The 19,436-nt window shown below is 38.7% G+C and overlaps 1 protein-coding gene across 1 annotated transcript in view; it reads left to right on the top strand.

The window, feature by feature from the left end:
- The window catches only part of LOC124284569 (adhesion G-protein coupled receptor V1-like), a 140,003-nt gene that overhangs the window by 78,630 nt on the left and 41,937 nt on the right, over positions 1-19,436 (top strand). The window contains 21 exon segments of the mRNA XM_046720662.1: positions 510-514; positions 779-935; positions 1,725-2,091; positions 2,970-3,092; positions 3,551-3,736; positions 4,672-4,811; positions 5,552-5,651; positions 6,469-6,988; positions 7,313-7,457; positions 7,839-7,977; positions 8,322-8,566; positions 9,126-9,310; positions 11,305-11,647; positions 13,390-13,536; positions 14,140-14,420; positions 15,026-15,288; positions 15,695-15,932; positions 16,915-17,119; positions 17,501-17,659; positions 18,628-18,775; positions 19,076-19,247. Coding sequence (XP_046576618.1) covers positions 510-514; positions 779-935; positions 1,725-2,091; positions 2,970-3,092; positions 3,551-3,736; positions 4,672-4,811; positions 5,552-5,651; positions 6,469-6,988; positions 7,313-7,457; positions 7,839-7,977; positions 8,322-8,566; positions 9,126-9,310; positions 11,305-11,647; positions 13,390-13,536; positions 14,140-14,420; positions 15,026-15,288; positions 15,695-15,932; positions 16,915-17,119; positions 17,501-17,659; positions 18,628-18,775; positions 19,076-19,247 — 4,268 coding nt within the window.

Here is a 19,436-nt window from a genome sequence, read left to right as displayed (position 1 = left end):
TCAGTAAACTATGTACCCTAATATGCTTTTAAATGGAATCTGGAGTTTCAGCATCCATAGACATGATTCTGCCTGGGTTTTGAACAAAGAGGCTGAACACTGTACTATGATAGGTTGACATGTTATCTTAAAATATGACTGACTGACTGACTGAGTTTAGTTTTACGCCGCTTTTAGCTATATTCCAGCAATATCACGGCGGGGGACACCAGAAATGGGCTTAACACATTGTGCCCATGTGGGGAATCGAACCCCGGGTCTTCGGCGTGACGAGCCAACACTTTAACCACTAGGCTACCCCACCGCCCCCCTTAAAATATGAAGAATAGGTTCGCATAGAGCCAAGGGGGGCTTTATGAAATAGAAGTTATGATCATTATATTTGAGCTTTGAGAGTATGCTATGCAGAATTTCTGCAGTGGAAATATCCATTTTGAGGCATTTCCTGGAGGACCTTAAAATTTATATGAATTTTCTTATCAGTATATCAACTCTCTTTTAAATAATAGTTCAAGTGAGTATTAATAAATAAACTGTCTGTTCATGAAATGGTAGTCTTTACATCAACTGTCTATTGTCTGTTGGTAGTTCCAATCAGTATATTAACAGTCTGTTGTTTATGACCAGCTGGTCTGTATTTCAACTGTCTGTTGTTTATTAATAGTTCAGTAAGAATATCAATTGTCTATTGTTTATGACCAGTTGGGCAGTATATCAACTGTCTGTTGTTTATGAACAGTTTGTCAGTATATCAGCTATCTGTTTATTTGTAACCTAGGCATGTAGTGCCTTTTGTCTCAACCGTGAAGACTGCAGAGCGTACACATATCGCCGTGACAACGAATCCACAGAGTGTTTCTGGCACAATACAGACTTCTCCGGGAACCCTGACACCTGATGTCAATGCTCAGTATTACGTGAAGAATGCCACAATGGTCAGTATATATAATCACAAGTCAGTCAGAGTGTGAATGAGAAATCTGAAAAATGTTCAGGTTACCAAACTTCATGTACAGAAAAGACCTTCAGCTTCACAAGGCAATGATGAATTTGATGTTCAGGCATTCATCCATCATCCCATGTAGTGAGGACCACTTTTGTTTCTTGTTTTATATATGTAATTGAAATAGAATAACAATACATTTTATAAATTTACCTTGAGAACATTTGTATCTGTTTTCCATGCCTGCTGTGTAAACTTGACAAATAATGTCAGTAAAATCAAATGAAAGTAGAAATGTAGGTTTACAAGGCACCTGTTGGGGATCTAGATAACAATAGACGTCTTCAGCCACCTATGCTTATTTAACCATGTTTAACACTGCATGCAGCAATATTTTAGCTTCTTTGAGAGGCAATTTAGAAGTTGTATAGATGAAGGAAAACCAAATTTGATGGATAGTCAACTTCTTTATTGCAATGAATATGACGTTTTGGTGTAGGTACTAACACCATTATCATGCAAGTACACCGAAACGTCCTACTCATTGCAATAAAGAAGTTCACTATCCATCAAAATAAATAAGTCTGGACCACACAATCTTGTGATTGACATCATTAGCATCTTGACCCAATTCAGATACAAAGGCATGTCAATGAAGTCAGCAAGCCTGTCCACCAAATCCTGTTGATCACCTCTTATGACAAGCATGGGTAGCCAAATTCTAACCTGCATAACCATGTTGAATACATTCACGGGTTATGTACATAAAAATGTGTTGCAGGTGGCTATGTTGGAGGGGTCCCAAGCCCGGCCATCGGCAGATTATGTGCCTATCACTGAGGCCTCCGTCATCGTGGATGACCAGGCTTCGTCAGCTCAGCTTCCAGTCACAATCATCGATGACAACCTGCCAGAACTTGCAGAGAAGTTCCAGGTGACGCTGTTGCGAGTCATTGTAGATGACCCTGCAGCCAGGACTTCACAAGCCCCGACTCTTGGGACCGTGAAAACAACGACTGTAATCATCCCTCCCAATGATGAGGCCAACGGTTTGTTCAGCATCTACAGCACTCAGTCTGTCACACAGAGTGAGGTGTTCGTGCAGGAGAGAGACAGGCAGGCAGTCAACCTCATTGTGGAGAGAACAGGTCAGTCACAGTCCAGTGTCAATGATAAATCTGAAAAATGTTCCGTTTACCAAAATTCATGTACTAAAATACCTGAAATAAATTCCTTACTTTGCAAGAATAGAATAATGATTTTGCAAATTATAATTTTATCTAGGGTATACAATGTTGTACAAGTTCCACTTTTATAAATCGTTAATGTGTAGAAAAGTTTCTGTGTATCAGAAAAATTCTGATTCTGTAACTAGTAAAATCTGATGTCCTTTTTTAGAGTATGGTGAAAAAATAATGTCATTTACTCTTCCAATAACACACATTTAAGAAACTGAGTGATTACTCAAAGCAGACTTGAAACAGATGATTTGCATTCGTACGCAGCCCTTGTGTATGGCTCATGAATAGTTTGTGTCTTGTTTGCTTTCAAGGTAACCTTGGTTATCTGGTCAGTATAGTCCAGATTGAACATGGTTCAGATTAAAAAATCACAGGGCAGGGCGTGTGAAGATGTGGAGGGTGGTGGTGGAGGGGGGTTTGGCGGAGGTGTGGGTGTGGGTGTAAAGGGGATCAAAATGTTTGTCTCTGCCAAACTAGTTCATGCACACTGGGGTCTAGATTTTCGAAGCTCTCTTAGCGGTAAGATAGTCGTAAGTGCCATACATTAACATTAACTTACGACTGTCTTAGCGCTAAGAGAGCTTCGAAAATCTAGGCCCAAATCTTTCACTGCTCATTTGCATGATATTTCCACAATATTGTCAGTTTCTCTTATGTCATAGCCATTGGGATGACCCAAAACTGCTGTTACTTGATTACTTGTCACAATTAAACTTTCCATATCACTTGAAGAAGGCTTCTTGAGGGAGGTAACAGCATGATTAATCATATTTGTCTGATTACAGGAGGGACTATTGGTGAGGTGTCTGTAGACTGGTCAGTGGCACCAGGTCCTTCTGCTACGTACCAGATAGACTTCATAGCAGACGGTGCCACCCTTGTGTTTCCAGAGGGACAATCACGTTCCGGTAAGCTGCTGAACATCAGCATTTGACAAACTCTACTATCTTAAACAAGGCCTATTTACTTCATTAGTTTCCAGACTTTCCAAGTCAAAAGGGGCAGATTGAAGGTTAAAAGTAGTAACTTTGACCATTTATTCTGAAAAGAATTACTTTAAAAAAAATCTTGAAAAATCAGCTGAACTCTAACAGACAAAAATTTGTTTGACAACATATTATTTCAACACACATGGATAAAACTGTCTTTCTTAACTTCCTATGTTCCGAGATTTCCCATTATTAGTTAAAATGTCTCCAAAGCAGAGTTAATTAGTTGTACCAGATTTTTGTTAGAATATAGAAAAAGTTGTTTACATATGGCCTCTAAAATTTAAAAACCTGTAGATAATACTGTTGATTATCCTCTGGTTGATGTTTTTAAACTCTTATGTAGAGTTATATTTCATAAATGTGAATCATTTCAGTTGTGACTGTGACGATCTTGGATGACCGGGACCCCGAGGACAAGGAGAACTTCACTATACAGCTAAGTAACCCACGCGGAGGTGCTCAGGTCGGTCCCAGGTCGAATATAACCATCGTCATCCTAGAGAACGACAATGTAGCAGGTGTGGTCAGTCTGGACGACACGGCCAAAATAGCCTCCGAAGGTAAGCAGCAAGTGGGAGTCAACTAACTGTCAAACTATACCTTACTAAGTCATAGCTTTGTATAGGTCAATATAAAGAGTTACATCCCTTGTATATACCAGAAACTAACGTTTTAGCATGAAATCACATTTCACCTTTAAGTATGTGTAGGTTTGCTTGTGGATTTTACCAAAGTGGAAATATATAAGATCTGGTTCACTTCCAACTTTACTCCTACATCAGGCTGACATGTCATGATACTGTGATACTGAGGCTTCAGACCCATCTCTCTCACTGTCTACATCAGGCTGACATGTCATGATACTGTGATACTGTGGCTTCAGACCCATCTGTCTCACTGTCTACATCAGTATCACTTGTAACATCTTGGCATACCAGTGGTTGATAGCTTGAGTGACATCATCATGGTGCCACTTCACAACCACTCAATCCAGATGTTTTAACACAACTCAGGTATTGGGTCCTATTCATTCACCAAATACACACAACAGAGTTAGTGAGAATTACTTTGTGGAGCTTTAAGCAATATTCCAGCAATATCATGGTAGCTAGGAGCCACCAGGAATGGACTTCACATCTTTTACCTTGGTCTTTGGTATGACAAATGAACACTTAAACAATAGACTACCCCTCCACCCCTACTGACCCCAGAAAACAAACTAGTGTAGGTAGGAAACCTGGAACTGAATATGTAAGTATCATTATTTTATCATCATATCAGTCTTTTGGCGTCAGGACAGTGGGGTAGCCTATTTGTTACAGCGTTGCTCATCACGCCGAAGACAAGAGTTCGATTCCCCACATGGGTACAATGTGTGAAGCCCATTTCTGGTGTTCCCTCTGTGATATTGCTAGAATATTACTAAAAGCAATGTAAAACTAAACTTACTCACTCTTTAGGAATCATATCATTATTTGGCCTTGTCAATCATCAGGTGAAAGTTTCACATGTCGGGTATCAAGGACCTCGCCAGCGTATGGCACAGTAGTGGTCAGCTGGACAGTAGATGGCATGAACGGCCTGCTGCCACAGAATGGCTTCCGGCAGTACAGTGGAATACTGACATTTGCCCCTGTGAGTATATCTTCATGCTGGGTGTGTCATTCAGAAAACAGTACCTCACATAAGTGGATATTGATATATCGACACATGATAACAGTTGAAATATTTTTGTTTTGCTGAGGAAATTTTTATCAGTAAGTCTCGATATATTTGACATCAAGAGATCTAAGGGTAAGATTCTATTTGTCATCAAAATCATTTTTATAAATTGTTTAGTTTGTAATCAGTGCTAAGGAGTGTCTTGTGTCTGAAAAGTACATCTATTCAGCTTTGTGGCTGAAAGTCTATTGATGTCATTGTATTTTATTGTATCACAATGATCTGCAGAACAATCTCATTACAACGTTTTCTCCAGTAGAATTCAGGTTTGGATGATAAACAGAATGTTGCAATTTACACATGGGGGGGTGTCACTTAGAATATATCAAATTTGGCAATATGGACATGGGTGGAGGAAGAAAATTCAGCAGAATTTAACATATAGAGCTAACAAATGAACATACCAATGACATATCATAATGATATATACATGTATGTGTAGTTAAAGGTATAATAGTTAGTTTGTGTTTTCGATATGGACACAAACAGCCTTGTCCTGTCAGAAAGTGTTTGTTAATAAAGAGATTGATATTGACACAAGAAAGGTATGGATACATATTAATAACTAAAAACCTTTCAAATGAAGTGCTGTAGCAATATTTTCAACAATAGATGGATTAGCTTGATAAAATTGTGTTTTTGTTTACTTTCAGGGAGAGCTGTTTAAGGTGATATCTTTGTCAGTGTTGACTGATGAGACACCTGAAGTTAACGAGGAATATCGCCTTAGATTGTTTAACCCAATCACGCAAGGTAGGGTTGGCTTTCATGTTTCTGTTCCTCAAAATCACTTAGGAGGGTGATTGATTCTCAATTAAAATATAACAAGTTCACTCCGCCAGTTATTACAAGGAACCATCATTTTTAAAACTTCTCTATTTGTCTTGGCTGACATTCAAAATAAGTATGTTGGAATTGCTGATTTGTCAGTTAATTTCCTAATGATACTCTTGAAACTGAAAAGGCATACATGGATAAGTGCACTTTTGGGATTTCAGGATCTGCATATTTTAAGAATTGAAATTTAAGGAAATGGTTAGGAAACAATCTGATGTGTTCATTCAAATGACTAGACTTTCCAGGTTTGCCCATCCATCTGTCTGTCCATCACATTTTTTTGTCGGTGGGAATCTTTAAAACTTTACATTGTACTTACTTTAAATGAAAATCTGAAGTTTGAGCAAGTACTGGGACATAGAGTATAATATTCATCTTAGGTCACAGACTTCTCAAACCTCATTTCACTTGAAGTTCTAAAATTCTTTGGCCTTATCATTATATTTGTACAAAAACACATAGTTTAATACAAATATGTCAAGGTTTCTGCATTTATTGTGGGTCAAACTGTTAAACTGTGATGTTATCTACCTCATTTTATGATAAAATCAAAGTGAATGATTTAAATAAATAATTGAATCAAACGATATATTTTGCAAAATTTACAATTAGTCCCTTTAACGAAACAAGAGAAACATATGAGACTGGCCCAATACATCATTATGGGGTGGTATAAGGTAATAAATATAAGTAAAAAGTTACTGTAATTCTGATTCTCCATCTCCTGCTTCAGGTGTTGGGGTAACTGGGGCTGCTACAATTAACACCCAACGAAGTAGTGCCATCATCACCATCAGAGGCAGCGACAACCCACATGGCCTCTTCCAGTTTGCACTCACATCTCAAGCTGTTCGTGTTGAAGAAGATGTCGGAAGAGTCAACTTGCAAGTTGACCGAAAGTTTGGAACCATCGGTGCCGTCCAAGTGTCCTATGTTATTTCAGGGGGTTCTGTTACACCGACTTCAAATGTTTTAATTTTAGCAACGCCCAATGTTGACTTCAGTGCCATGAATAACGGTCAGATAACAATTCCTGATGGTGGAGCATCTGGCACCATTGTTGTCGACATCAGGAACGATGACACTCCTGAAATTGATGAAGTGTTTACTGTTAGTCTGACAGCTGTGACCTTGATAGGATCTAACAATGTGCAGTTTCCTCCTCAACTTGCATCAAATGTCACCTCGGAGGTGATAATCAGTGCCAATGATGGAACAAGAGGCCTCATCATGTTTGGTGAATCTTCAAGAAGGTAATTAATGGTTAAGGTCCAATACTTATAAAATTAATTTTGTTGCCCTACACTTTATTGATGAGAACATCTCAAGTTTCATGATGTAATGGCTTATGTATGTGACAAGGCATTTCTCTATTGATTGTATTTTCCTAACAATTTGTATTTTTTAAACCTTTTAATACTTGTTAGGCTGTCATTTGTTGAAATTTCTTGTTACTATATATCCAATGGTGGCTGATTTCCATCCACCAATTTAAATTTTGTATTTTGCTTTTAAATTTAAATTTTCAAAGCTTTCTGATGAAAATGGAAACAACTTTCTGTTATGATATGTTTCAGTTTCTCTGTTGATGAGAACAACATGAATATATCTCTGTCTGTGGTGCGAGATCGAGGCACTTTTGGCGAGGTCTCTGTGTACTTCTATAGCCAGGCAATTACTCCGGGGATCCAGGCTGGAATAGACTACAAACTCACTCCACAGGTATTGGCAGCTCAAGCAATTTTATATCAGTGTTTTAGAAAAAATCAAGAAAATTGTTGTGCATCCAGATTTTGCAAACATTCTAATGAATGTCAATAAATGAAAAGCATTATCTAGATATTTGTAAGGTCCAAACGACATTTGAGAAGCTAGGTTTTAGGTCTTGTTGAATATATCGAAGGTTCCCAAACCTTTGTGTACATTAGTTTTTACCATCTTCGTATATATTTTTACACATGATATTTATATGTTCGATATATCAGCCTTTCTCATTAACCAGTATTTGTCTCTCCACAACTAATTGTACATTTAAATATTTCCTTACTAGATGTTCAATTATTAATCCTCATTATATACAATAAATATATTGTTTTTATCTAGCAAATAACTTTTGCTGCTGGAGAGAACACTAAGACTATGCTGGTGGAAATCATGAATGACAACGCACCTGAGCCAAACGAGGTCTTTGAGGCAATCTTGGCAAACCCTCAAGGAGCGGAACTTGGAAGCTTTGCAACAGGTAAGTTATGTATAACAATTGTCCTTAATGGCTTTTAAGGGCTATATACCACCAAGTGATCTCAGTGCTATAAGTGTTATAACTTGCTATTTATATGTAGTAGTAGCATACTGGTAGTGTTTCAACTTTCATAACTAAAGAATTCTATCCCAAATGCATAAACAGATGCTTATGGTACTATCACTGGATTTCTGGTCTAGAATATTACTGAGTGTTGCATTAAATATGAAATTAAAGAATTTGTGTTGGAACCATTCCATGTATCATTGGATTTAATTGTTTTGTTTTACTTTTGCTTTCAAAAGAAATATATTGACAAGTCATTCATCCATGTCTGTCATCAGCTACTGTGACTATCCTCGCCAATGATGATGCCAGTGGCATCATCGACTTAGAAGACAACAGCACAGTGGTGTTACGAGAACCAACTGGAGACAACCTGGTACAGAGCAAGGCTGAACTACGCTTGTACCGAGGTCCGGGGAACTATGGTGTGGTTCGTGTTCCGTTCACCATAACATCAGCGGACAACGTCCCTGTCACAGACATCGTGCCTGCTTCTGGATTCATCATATTTGAGGATTTGTCGGTAAGAGTTTTATGATATGATGTATTGACTATTTATTCCTTTTTTTAGTTCATTAAATTTTACAGGTAGTTATTCTTATGGAGTGTTTGATGTTATGAGAAGGTTGTAATCTTGTTTGATGTGGAAGCCACAAATTCTTTAAATAGTTTGAGAAAATTGGTTTCATGTTGCAAAATGTAGTTTGACATTTACCTGTGATCATAGTGACCTGGGCATACTGTACCAGTGTAGGAAAGATGTAGAAAATCTAGCCTGTCCACAGGACTGGCAGGTCAAATTTTTTACCAGTCCTGCCAAAATTTAGCCTGTCCTCCAAATATAAATAAAACACCTTCAGCAGTAAATATTCAAAAAGGTTATAATCATTATATATATGTCATTGGTTTGCTAAAATTGACCCGACATGAGGACGGACTAGATATTTTTTTAACCCGTCCTCCACAAAATTCACCCGTCTCGGACGTTGGGATGGGCTATCTTTCCTACACTGACTGTACCACAAAAAAAGTGAGCTGGCCCTGCCATGAGTTGTTACTAAAAAATTGTAATTTTCTTTCAGATTCGCAGTACTTTGGAGATTCAGGCTGTTGATGACAACATCCCTGAGGGTCTGGAGAGGTTCACCCTGACGCTTCAGTTACCAGACAACAATGCCAAGCTGGGATCCATGGTGCAGAAGGAGATCACGATCGAACCTAATGACTCACCTCAAGGACTCTTTGAAATATTTGTGTCCAACACAAGGTAAAGACACCAAGAGTGTTGATGTATGAAATACACAATGCCATTTTAGAAAGTGGTCAAATGTAGCATATGTTATATTTGGGATTACACTTTCTTAGTAAAGCACAGATTCTAGTACTCTTTGGGTTGAGTCCCATCCGGGATTCGAACCCGCACCCTCAGAGTCAGGCACCTAATCACCAGCACACAAAGTCAGACACCTAGACCGCTCAGCCACCGCGGCTTCCACAAACAATGGAAGTCAGACAACTGGTAGTCTAGACTGCGGACAATTTTTTAACATGTGTTACTAAGAAAGTGTAATCCCAAATATAACATATGACCACTTTCTAAAATGGCATTGTGCATTTCATAGCTTTCGGCCGTGGGAGCCGTGCCAATTAACACTTATCAGAGGGGTACACAAAGTCCGCAGTCTAGACTACCAGTTGTCCAACTTCCATTTTTGTGGAAGCCACGGTGGCTGAGCGGTCTAGGTGTCTGACTTTGTGTGCTGGCAATTAGGTACCGGTACCTGACTCTGAGGGAATGGGTTCGAATCCCGAATGGGACTCAACCCCCAAAGTACTAGAATCTGTACTTTACAAAGAAAGTGTAATCCCAAATATAACAAGTGTTGATGTAATCAGGTGATATAAGGTTAACGACGATATATACTTCAGGTAGAGCTTTGAATGTGTGATTTCATAGCAATATGATATTAATAACTGGATGATACAATTTTTTAAACAGATTTATACCCGTTCAATAACAGTTTGATATAAGATTGCAACAGGCTTTTCTGTCAGGTCTATACACAAGAAACATTGTATATATTAACATAGTGTTCAGTGTGTACAAGAAGTTGCCTCACATAATTACAGAAAGTATTTATCTTTTTTATACTTCAGTTTGTCCACAAATGACAATATGACAGGGGTTTTGTGTAATGCTTTTTCTGACTATTAAAGATAGTATGCAAAGGCTCCCAAGGATACTATTCAAAAGGTCCTATGAATAGTATGCAAAGGCTCCCAAGGATACTATTCAAAAGGTCCTATGAATAGTATACAAAGGCTCCCAAGGATACTATTCAAAAGGTCCTATGAATAGTATACAAAGGCTCCCAAGGATACTATTCAAAAGGTCCTATGAATAGTATACAAAGGCTCCCAAGGATACTATTCAAAGGTCCTAAGAATATATATTCAAAAGTCTTAAGGATACTATTCAAAAGGTCCTAAGAATAGTATACAAAGGCTCCCAAGGATACTATTCAAAAGGTCCTATGAATAGTATCCAAAGGCTCCCAAGGATACTATTCAAAAGGTCCTAAGAATTGTATACAAAGGCTCCCAAGGATGCTATTCAAAAGTCTTAAGGATACTATTCAAAAGGTTCTAAGAATAGTATGCAAAGGCTCCCAAGGATACTATTCAAAAGGTCCTATGAATAGTATCCAAAGGCTCCCAAAGATACTATTCAAAAGTCTTAAGGATACTATTCAAAAGGTCCTAAGAATAGTATGCAAAGGCTCCCAAGGATACAATGCAAACTCTCCTAAGGACCCCTGTGCAAAAGCTATTAGGGATAGGGTGTCCTGATAAGTACACTTGCCAGGTTTACAGTAATGGGGATGTGCTGAAGCTTAAAGGGACACACATGTGAATACATTTTGTTTTATCATATTTGAGTCACCTGACCCAAGTTTAGAATCTGAATTAAGGGCATTGAAAATATCAAAAGTGGTGACCACAAACAGACTGTACATGTTTTGCCTGACACATTATCTTTCAAAGTGCACATGTAGAAGGTCTCATTCTGAATCATGTTGTTAATTTAAATAGTATCACATCTCCAAACAACTTTGCCTTCCATAGTCCTTGATAGTCCTTCCACAGTTTCTCGAGCTCAATACAGCAAAAGTCCACATTATCAGCAAAACCTTCTCTGTAAATACTTCACACTCAATGTTAGTTGTTATCAGTGCAGTTAATTATATTCCACATTTTCAGGAACACATCAACTTCTCTTGAAGAAAGCCCTGGAATAGTTAATCTGGACATAATCAGATCACGGGGATCAGATGGAACAATTACTGTCAATGTCAACACAGTTGCAGAAACGGCCTTGACAGTATCTTCACAGGGGGAGATCACTCTAGCCTTGTTACAGAAAATACCCAGTGTGCAAGTGAGTGGGTGGCATAGTTTCACTGTGGGAGGCGCCACGTACATTCTGATGCTGACATCTCTACCAAGTGGGACAACTCTGAGATCCCAGGTTCCAACAGGCCCCTATCAAGGAAACGGCCAGTCAGCTCTCTTCAGGTGGCAGGGAGAGGCAGTGTATCGCAGTGTGAGTACTTCAGCTGTATTTGGTTATATCAATACAGATTATTACCCAAGTGTGTTTCAGTATTATAAATATCATATTTTTTAATAAAAATTCCATCAACCAAGCCTTGGTTATACAGAGCTGTAACTAAACCTAAATTTGTGGATGACCTTGATTCATGGATCGCGGAAATTATCATGCTATCTCGTAAATTAAGTCTCGACTGACGCCATGAAGCGGTTCTTTTGATGTACATACAATGCTACACCTCTCTGACGAAAAAGTTCTGAATCTCTGCATTACACACAAGTACACTAAATATAATTGTCCAGCACTGAGATAAATAGCCCCAGATCACTAATGCCACCATTACCAAATTTTATTTTTACAAAATGTCAAGTAAAAAAGATACCGTTAGCTCCAACCTTTTCACTTCTTGTTGTCTGCTTTCTTTGGTGTTGATACTTACTGCAGTCGGATGTCATACATTGTGGTATAAAGTAACCGACTACGTAATTCTCAAAACAAGGTGACGTCACATTTTGTGGGCACACGAATGGGTGATGATTGAAAATGGCTTCGGTAAACAAACGTTTCATTCACAAGTGGAATATTAGGGATTTTCAATTTGCTGAATCAATGAATAAAATAAGCAGTGTGTATACAAAATGAAATCATGCCTTTAAGATATGAATTTCGCCGCACTTCCCTTATATCCACGAATCAAGGTTACGCGAGTGTAATACATACTTTTGATTCCCAGTATATAAAACTTATTATACACACAATATTTTTATCATACAATGCAATTTTTAAAGTAATGGATGCTTAACACATACTTTCACTCAGTGAAGTAGGTTTAGAACATGATATGAATACAGTGTTTGTGTGAACTGCCCAATTCTAGTGCCAAATTACTCTCAGACATTTTGCCAACAGGACAAAACACATTGGAAAAACTCTGTATATATAACGTTGATAGAAACGAACAATCCCTTATAAAATTGAAAAAGAGATACAGTGAGAAAGGAGGTTCAGAACCCAAGTAAATCTAGGATGGTTTATTAAATCTAGGATGGTTTATTAAATCTAGGATGGTTTATTAAGGGCTTTAGCATTGGGAAGGGAAAATAACGAGGTGACACATTCTGTTTCAAATTAAATTTAGAGCTTTTATAATTCTGTTATACTACCACTAATTTAAAAACACATTAGGTTTATCTCCTAATTAATGTTTCTATCAAGAATTACTCACTACTTAGCCTCATCTCTTTAGACTTCTATGTTTCTGTTTTTGTGAGGCAATAACTGATCAATTATCAAATTTTTCATAATTAATTTTAAAGTGATTGTTTAGATTTATTGTTTTGGGCCATCATGTAGGAGAGAAGAGAAAGGAATTGTTGGATCAATAACACTATACATTATATTATATATTACTTTATCCATGTTTAAATAATCCTAATGGTTATTTAAAATTACTTGATGTGTGGTAAGAAGGTGAATAGGATTTTACATCATTTTCAAAGGGGTTTAAAAAGACAATATATTTCATGTTAAAGATGATAGCCTTGGTTGTCAGTCGCTATTGTGTTTTATATACAACTGAATGTATCCTAATCTAACTTAAAATGATTTTTAGTCTATCAGTTGCGGGCCATCACAAGAGCAGGAGAGAGGTAAAGGGAATAGCTAGTAACTCCTCTCTTCTTTACGGATGTGATATTGCAGTGATCGTATGTGTCTTTACCTTCTCCCTGCAGACTGTGGCAAGTGATGGTGCAGCTGCAGCTACGTCGTTTGTGCTGGACAACGTTACATATCTCATGCTGGCTAATGGTGGGAGGCAGGGGAGCCGCGAGGTGAACTCAGTCCTGTACACTGTCACAGACCAAGGAACACTGGCCCCAGTCAGTATATATACACCCTTTAACTACGACTTCTTTGATGGGCATTTTACAAGTTGAGTTATGAAGAATGATGACAGTTTTTATGGATGTACAACTTCTTTTATTCTGTGAAGGGCGACATTTCGACAAAGATTCTAATGTCGTTGTCATCATCACTTGCTTGACAATGACATTAGAATCTATGTCGAAACCTCGCCCTTCGCAGAATAAAAGAAGTTGTATATCCATAAATATTGTCATTATTCTTCACCCTTTAACTACGATTCCACTACCCTTCAACCACCCTCTATACTACCCTGTAATTACCCTTTAACTGCCCTTCCACCAGCCTTTTACTTACTCTTCCACTACCCTTTAAATACCTTTAACTGCCCTTTAATATACCACCAATTGATGTGCAGAGTTTCATCCCTTAGGCATTTCAGAATCCACTGATAATGGGTTTGAATCCAAAGGTTTCCCTAATTATGATCCTTGCTGAGTCAGAACTTTATCCATTTCACCAAAGTGGTAAACATCAGTGCCCTGCTTTCTTCCTTCCAGCAACATTGAGTTGACACATCCTATAGATTCAATGTTCTAATTCCTGTGGGTGTGTTATAGAGCCAAGTCTTCCCAACCATTGGCGCCAGTGATGTGAAGTTCATCAGTCACCAGGAGCAGCACTTCTTGGTGATATCACACGCCCTGAACAATGCCAGCCAGTCCAACCTGAAGGTCAGCCTTCACATCTACAACTCTGTCACCAAACAGTTTGGAGTGTCGCCATGGCAGGAGATCTCCACCTTGTACGCTCATGCCATCTCTCTCTTCCATCTTGAGGGGGTCCTCTTCATGGCCGTAGCAAGTTTCTACGACTGGACAAAGAGTTCATATGAAACAAAGTATGTTGACACTGTTATTGTTGGCCTAATACAGATGACCTCTGAGTGAAACAAACCCAGTAATGACACACTGATATGTGTATATGTATATTTGAATGTAAACTGTAACATAAGTGTGTCCAGTGAATCTAGGAATTAGTTATCCACTGCTTCAAACATTTTTTTTAAATATCTGCACACAAATGTGGTGTATGTTTTGACATTATTCCATTATTTGTTGTAAGAACCCCACAAAAACATCTGGCTCGTCCATGAGTCAAATAATCCAAAAATATCCTTAATCCAGCACTCTTCTGTGGTCAGTTAAACATTTGTTCTGAAATACTCCTAGTAGGACAAATCAATTGAAAAGTTAATGTTTGTATGCAAACATTATGTTCCATATCAATGTACAAGCTGGTGGTAAAAAGGTCCACTTTTTGGACCTTTGGAATTCCTCAGATACATCAACTCTACCTTCCTGTTCAACCTTTTTCTAAACATAATAACATGTTAATGGTACCTTGTGAATGCAGAATGTTTCTTTCATTTCATTTGGATTGTTTCTTGTGATATTGATAGAATTATGAATGTTGCTATAGCTATAGATTTCGATTCACTTACAGCTCGGCAGTCTACAAGATGGGAGCAGATTTTCGGTTTTCTCAGCACCAGACCCTTGCCACCCAAGGTGCTATGGATGTTGACTTTGTGAACACAGGCACCATGCAACTCTTGGTATTTGCCAATAACCGTCAGAATGTAGTCCGTAGTCCCCAACAGTCTGGCATCTATAGATACGACAGCGCTACAAAACGGTTCCTCAACCATCAGTTCCTGGAGACAACCAGAGCAGAGTCGGTGGCCTCTGTCACCGATGGAGAGAACTGTGAGTCCAACTGCTCTGGGGAAATACTTAATTATATAGAACAGGGAGTGAAAACTTCCATACTTTAACATAGGCTTACGGTAGTCATAGCACAGAGAGCAACACGGCCTTGGTATCACGTCATACCAATAATAGGTGTATGGTTTCTGGAAGACAATTTGTCAATAATTCAAAGAAGGTTTAGAGTTGTAATTGAAACAAAAGGATACCAAAAGAAGTGATTTTATATGAACTACACAATTAGTGGTTTTATTTTTCAAAACTTAGTGTCCTAACATATAGATATATGCCTATGATGTGTTCTAGTTAATGTGTTTTGTCATCTTAACAGACAGGATAGTGCAGGACATGCTTACTGCTTCCATGAACAGTTCATCAAATTTTTAACTCCCTTTTTCCATTGCAGTCTACCTAGCATTTGCTAACACTCTCAGTTCATCTGTGGTGTATAAGTGGGACAGGTCAAGAAGTGTCTTTGAGTCAGCTTGGATTGGTGCCACTCAACGTCGGCTTCAACCAATCGTCATCCAGCAATCCAATGGCCCTCTGCTTCTATTGGCTGGAGCTCCGGTGGATGAGGGACCAGATGGGGCAACTATTTTCCAGCTTGCTCAAGTCAACCTGCTTAGTGATTTTGTGCCAAGGTATGGCCATGCAAGACTGATACAATAGAATGGTATCATTATAATACCAAGGACCTGCTTTTTGTGGGTTTCAAATCCAATTATATTGTACTGACAGGAAATCTCTTTTAATGCAAATCTGATAGTATTTAGTAATTTCAAATTTAATTCTCTCCATAATGAAACAACCCATGAGGTTCCATTTTTGTCATAAGAAACGACTGCAGGGATCAGGTGGTCACGCTTGTTACTTGGTCGACAGATGTCATTGATGCTCATCGTCAATCACTGTATTGTCCGGTCCAGACTTGATTATTTACAGACTGCATCATATAGCTCAATCATTGCGGAGTGTGGTAGAAAACAGCAATCAAATAATCAAATCCGCAGTAAAACAAACACATACATATACATAGACACCTTGATGGTCAAGAGTCCTGTTAATCTGGAAACCTCATCCTTTGAATGATTACATGTGTGACACGTTCATCCATGTGAAGAAGCAAACCAGGATCCGTTAATCCAGACATTTGCTAATCTGGACAAATATAGAGGAACAAAACATTCCAGTTTAACAATGTTTCCCTTTTACAATTGATTGTTTACAAAGGTAGTAAAGTGGTTGACACATATTTCTGGATGACATTCAGGTATACTGTAATCTGTATACATACTACTGAAAAGACCATGACAAATTAACCACAGATATATGAAAGTATTTGGTTTCTGTACTTCTTATGCCTGGCTGACATCATGCCAGTGCAGAATAATAATGGTAGTAAAAAGTAATCAGAAGTTCTGTAGCTAATTCTAATATCATTTGAATTCAAGTCTTACCAGAACGTGGCATCGGTCAAATATTCCATCCCTGATGAACTTAAGTTGTCTCCAACCCTTGAAAACTTTGATTTTAAGATATTTATCATGCTTACTGGGACTGGAAGCTTTGTATGTGTATTGCTGAGGTTTGACATGTAGTATAATAATGTATTCTATACTACAGACTCCTGACAATGACCTTCTATCCTGGTGAGACTGTTCGCCACACAACTGCTATTGTGTTACAAGACAACATTCCTGAGGACACTGAAACATTCCGGGTGTCCCTCGTAGACCCTACAGCAGGAGCTGAAATAGGTCAGCCGGGATCAGTGGTTGTCAGCATTCTGTCCAACGATAATGCACATGGCATCATTGAATTCTCAGATGTAAGATCAGTTGCCGAACATTTTGCTACACATTTATGCCTCTTTTATAAATAATCAAAGTGTAGTTAAAAGAGATTTCTTTGGAGTTGTTGATGCAGGAAGTGGGATGCTTTGTCTATAGCACCATATGCTCAATTTTTTACTTAAAAAAAGAACTTAAAATGCATAGTTTCCATTTAAGCCCATGTAAGATTTGATAGAATTATGCATTAACATATGCCATAGTGAGTATAATAGCTATAGCACAGGGCATATTGAAGTCTCCAAGAATATTGTAACATAAGTTACCAAGTAATTACATTTTAGGTCTTGAATATCTTATTTAATTGCACATTGCTTTGTGACACTACACAGCACAATGTAATTGTGATCTCTGTACAGGACTCACTCGATGTGCTTGTTGAGGAGAAGAATGGCGAGGACACCACCATACAGTTGAATGTCATCAGAACAGGTGGTCACTTCGGCCGTGTGGTCGTCAGATGGACGGCAACTGGGGACCACACTGGCACATCTGACATCACACCACTGTCCGGACAGGTAGGACTGAAACAAACAGCCGCACTCACTGACCATGTGATCGCAACCTGGCATTTGTTTGTGTGAAAGAAACTGTTCCAGATAAAAAGAGATCATTCCCAGACATGTTGGATGTCCTCAAAAGAAATAATGTGTTTTTAAAAACTAAAATATTGTTTCTCCCCTTTTCAAAGAAAAAACCCCGTTTTCAATTAAATGAGCTTTGGACTTCAACAAAAGTATGATATATAAAAGTTTTGACCATAGTTCCCTTTTGTGTCAGACCGCCTCCGTGGTGTAGTGGTTAGAGCGTCTGCCCGGAGTGCAGAAGGTCGCGGGTTCAATCCCCGACTGCGTCATACCAAAACACGTTAAAATATGGTACTTGTTGGTCCCTGCCTGGTGCTCGGCATTAATGGGTACAACAAGGACTGGTCGGCTCGGAGTCAGTATAATGTGTCTGAGTGGGGTATTCATGCTTCACTGCGGCATGGTATCACATAGTACAAGCAGCCGCACATACATATACACACGCATGCACGTCGTCATATGAGCGAAATATTCTCAAGCACGACGTTAAACCCAATTCCACCACCACCACCGTTTGTGTCATTTGCTTATGTTTTGTCATCAATGTTGGGATTTGGGACACAGTTTATTTTAGTGCTCAATGTTTGTTGTTAGAGATAGCTGAACCGAAGGGTCAGTCTAAGGCTTCATTGTTTAGTGTAGCTGATAAACTCCTGACACAATGATTGGTCCCAGGAGATATGTATCTGACACTTCAGCCTGTAACCATGATGTAACACTGATTATTAAACAGCCACCATCGGTCTAAAGAATTTTCTTTTTATGAAATAGAAACTAGCATGCTAAGACACAAATTGACCTGAGTTTACTTTAATGATTGTAGAATATATGTTTCTGAAAATTGTCATGCTGTAGTTTCTGAAAATGGTCATGCTGTATGTCTGGCTTGTAATTCCCAGGTTGAGTTTGCCAATGGTCAAGTGTTGTCGACAATCACGATGACAGTGCGGGACGACTTGGAGGCGGAGTTTGCCGAGGAGACCTACATCCAGTTGGTGGAGGTTTTGGAGAGAGGTACATCCCTGCCAAATAAAGGGGCAACAATAGGTAAGATCACCTGCCTTAGAGTGAATGAGCGATTGAGTGAGCTTTACCTGTATAGGTAATGATTGAATTACCTGTATGGGTATTGATGGGTTGACCTGAATCTACTGACTGGTTTACCTGTATGGGTAATGATTGGTTTACCTGTAGTTATTGACTAGCCTCCATGTACAGGTAATCATTGGTTGATATAGGTATACTACCTGTGTAGTTATTGAGTCTGATAACATGGGTGTTTACTCTATCATATCTCCCGTGTGCTCAATGAGTTCTCAACATAGGCTTCTTACCTTCTTTTGACAGGCCAAAAGACAACAAGCAAGGTGACGGTTCAGGCCAATGACTCCCCACATGGAGTTGTGTCATGGGAGACACAATTGACAACAACAAGCGAGCCACAAGGTACAGACTTGGCTCTTCGGCTGAAGATCATCCGTCAACAGGGTACTGAAGGGTCCATCAGAATCTTCTATGTGTGAGTTACCCAGTTACCACTCACTCACTCACTCACTCAACCACTCAACCACTCAACCACTCACTCAATCACTCAACCACAAACTCACTCTTACACTCAACCACTCACTCAACCACTCAAGTACCTGCTCACCCACTCACTATTGTGACCACGCACATGGCAGTTGGTTTTATATGTTGATCATACAGT

Source organism: Haliotis rubra, unplaced genomic scaffold (assembly GCF_003918875.1).
Source record: "Haliotis rubra isolate DU_JTF1 unplaced genomic scaffold, ASM391887v1 Scf34, whole genome shotgun sequence".
Lineage (NCBI taxonomy): Eukaryota > Metazoa > Mollusca > Gastropoda > Lepetellida > Haliotidae > Haliotis > Haliotis rubra.
The sequence above is the reverse complement of the archived record's forward strand: the minus strand, read 5'-3'. Positions and strand labels throughout refer to the sequence as shown.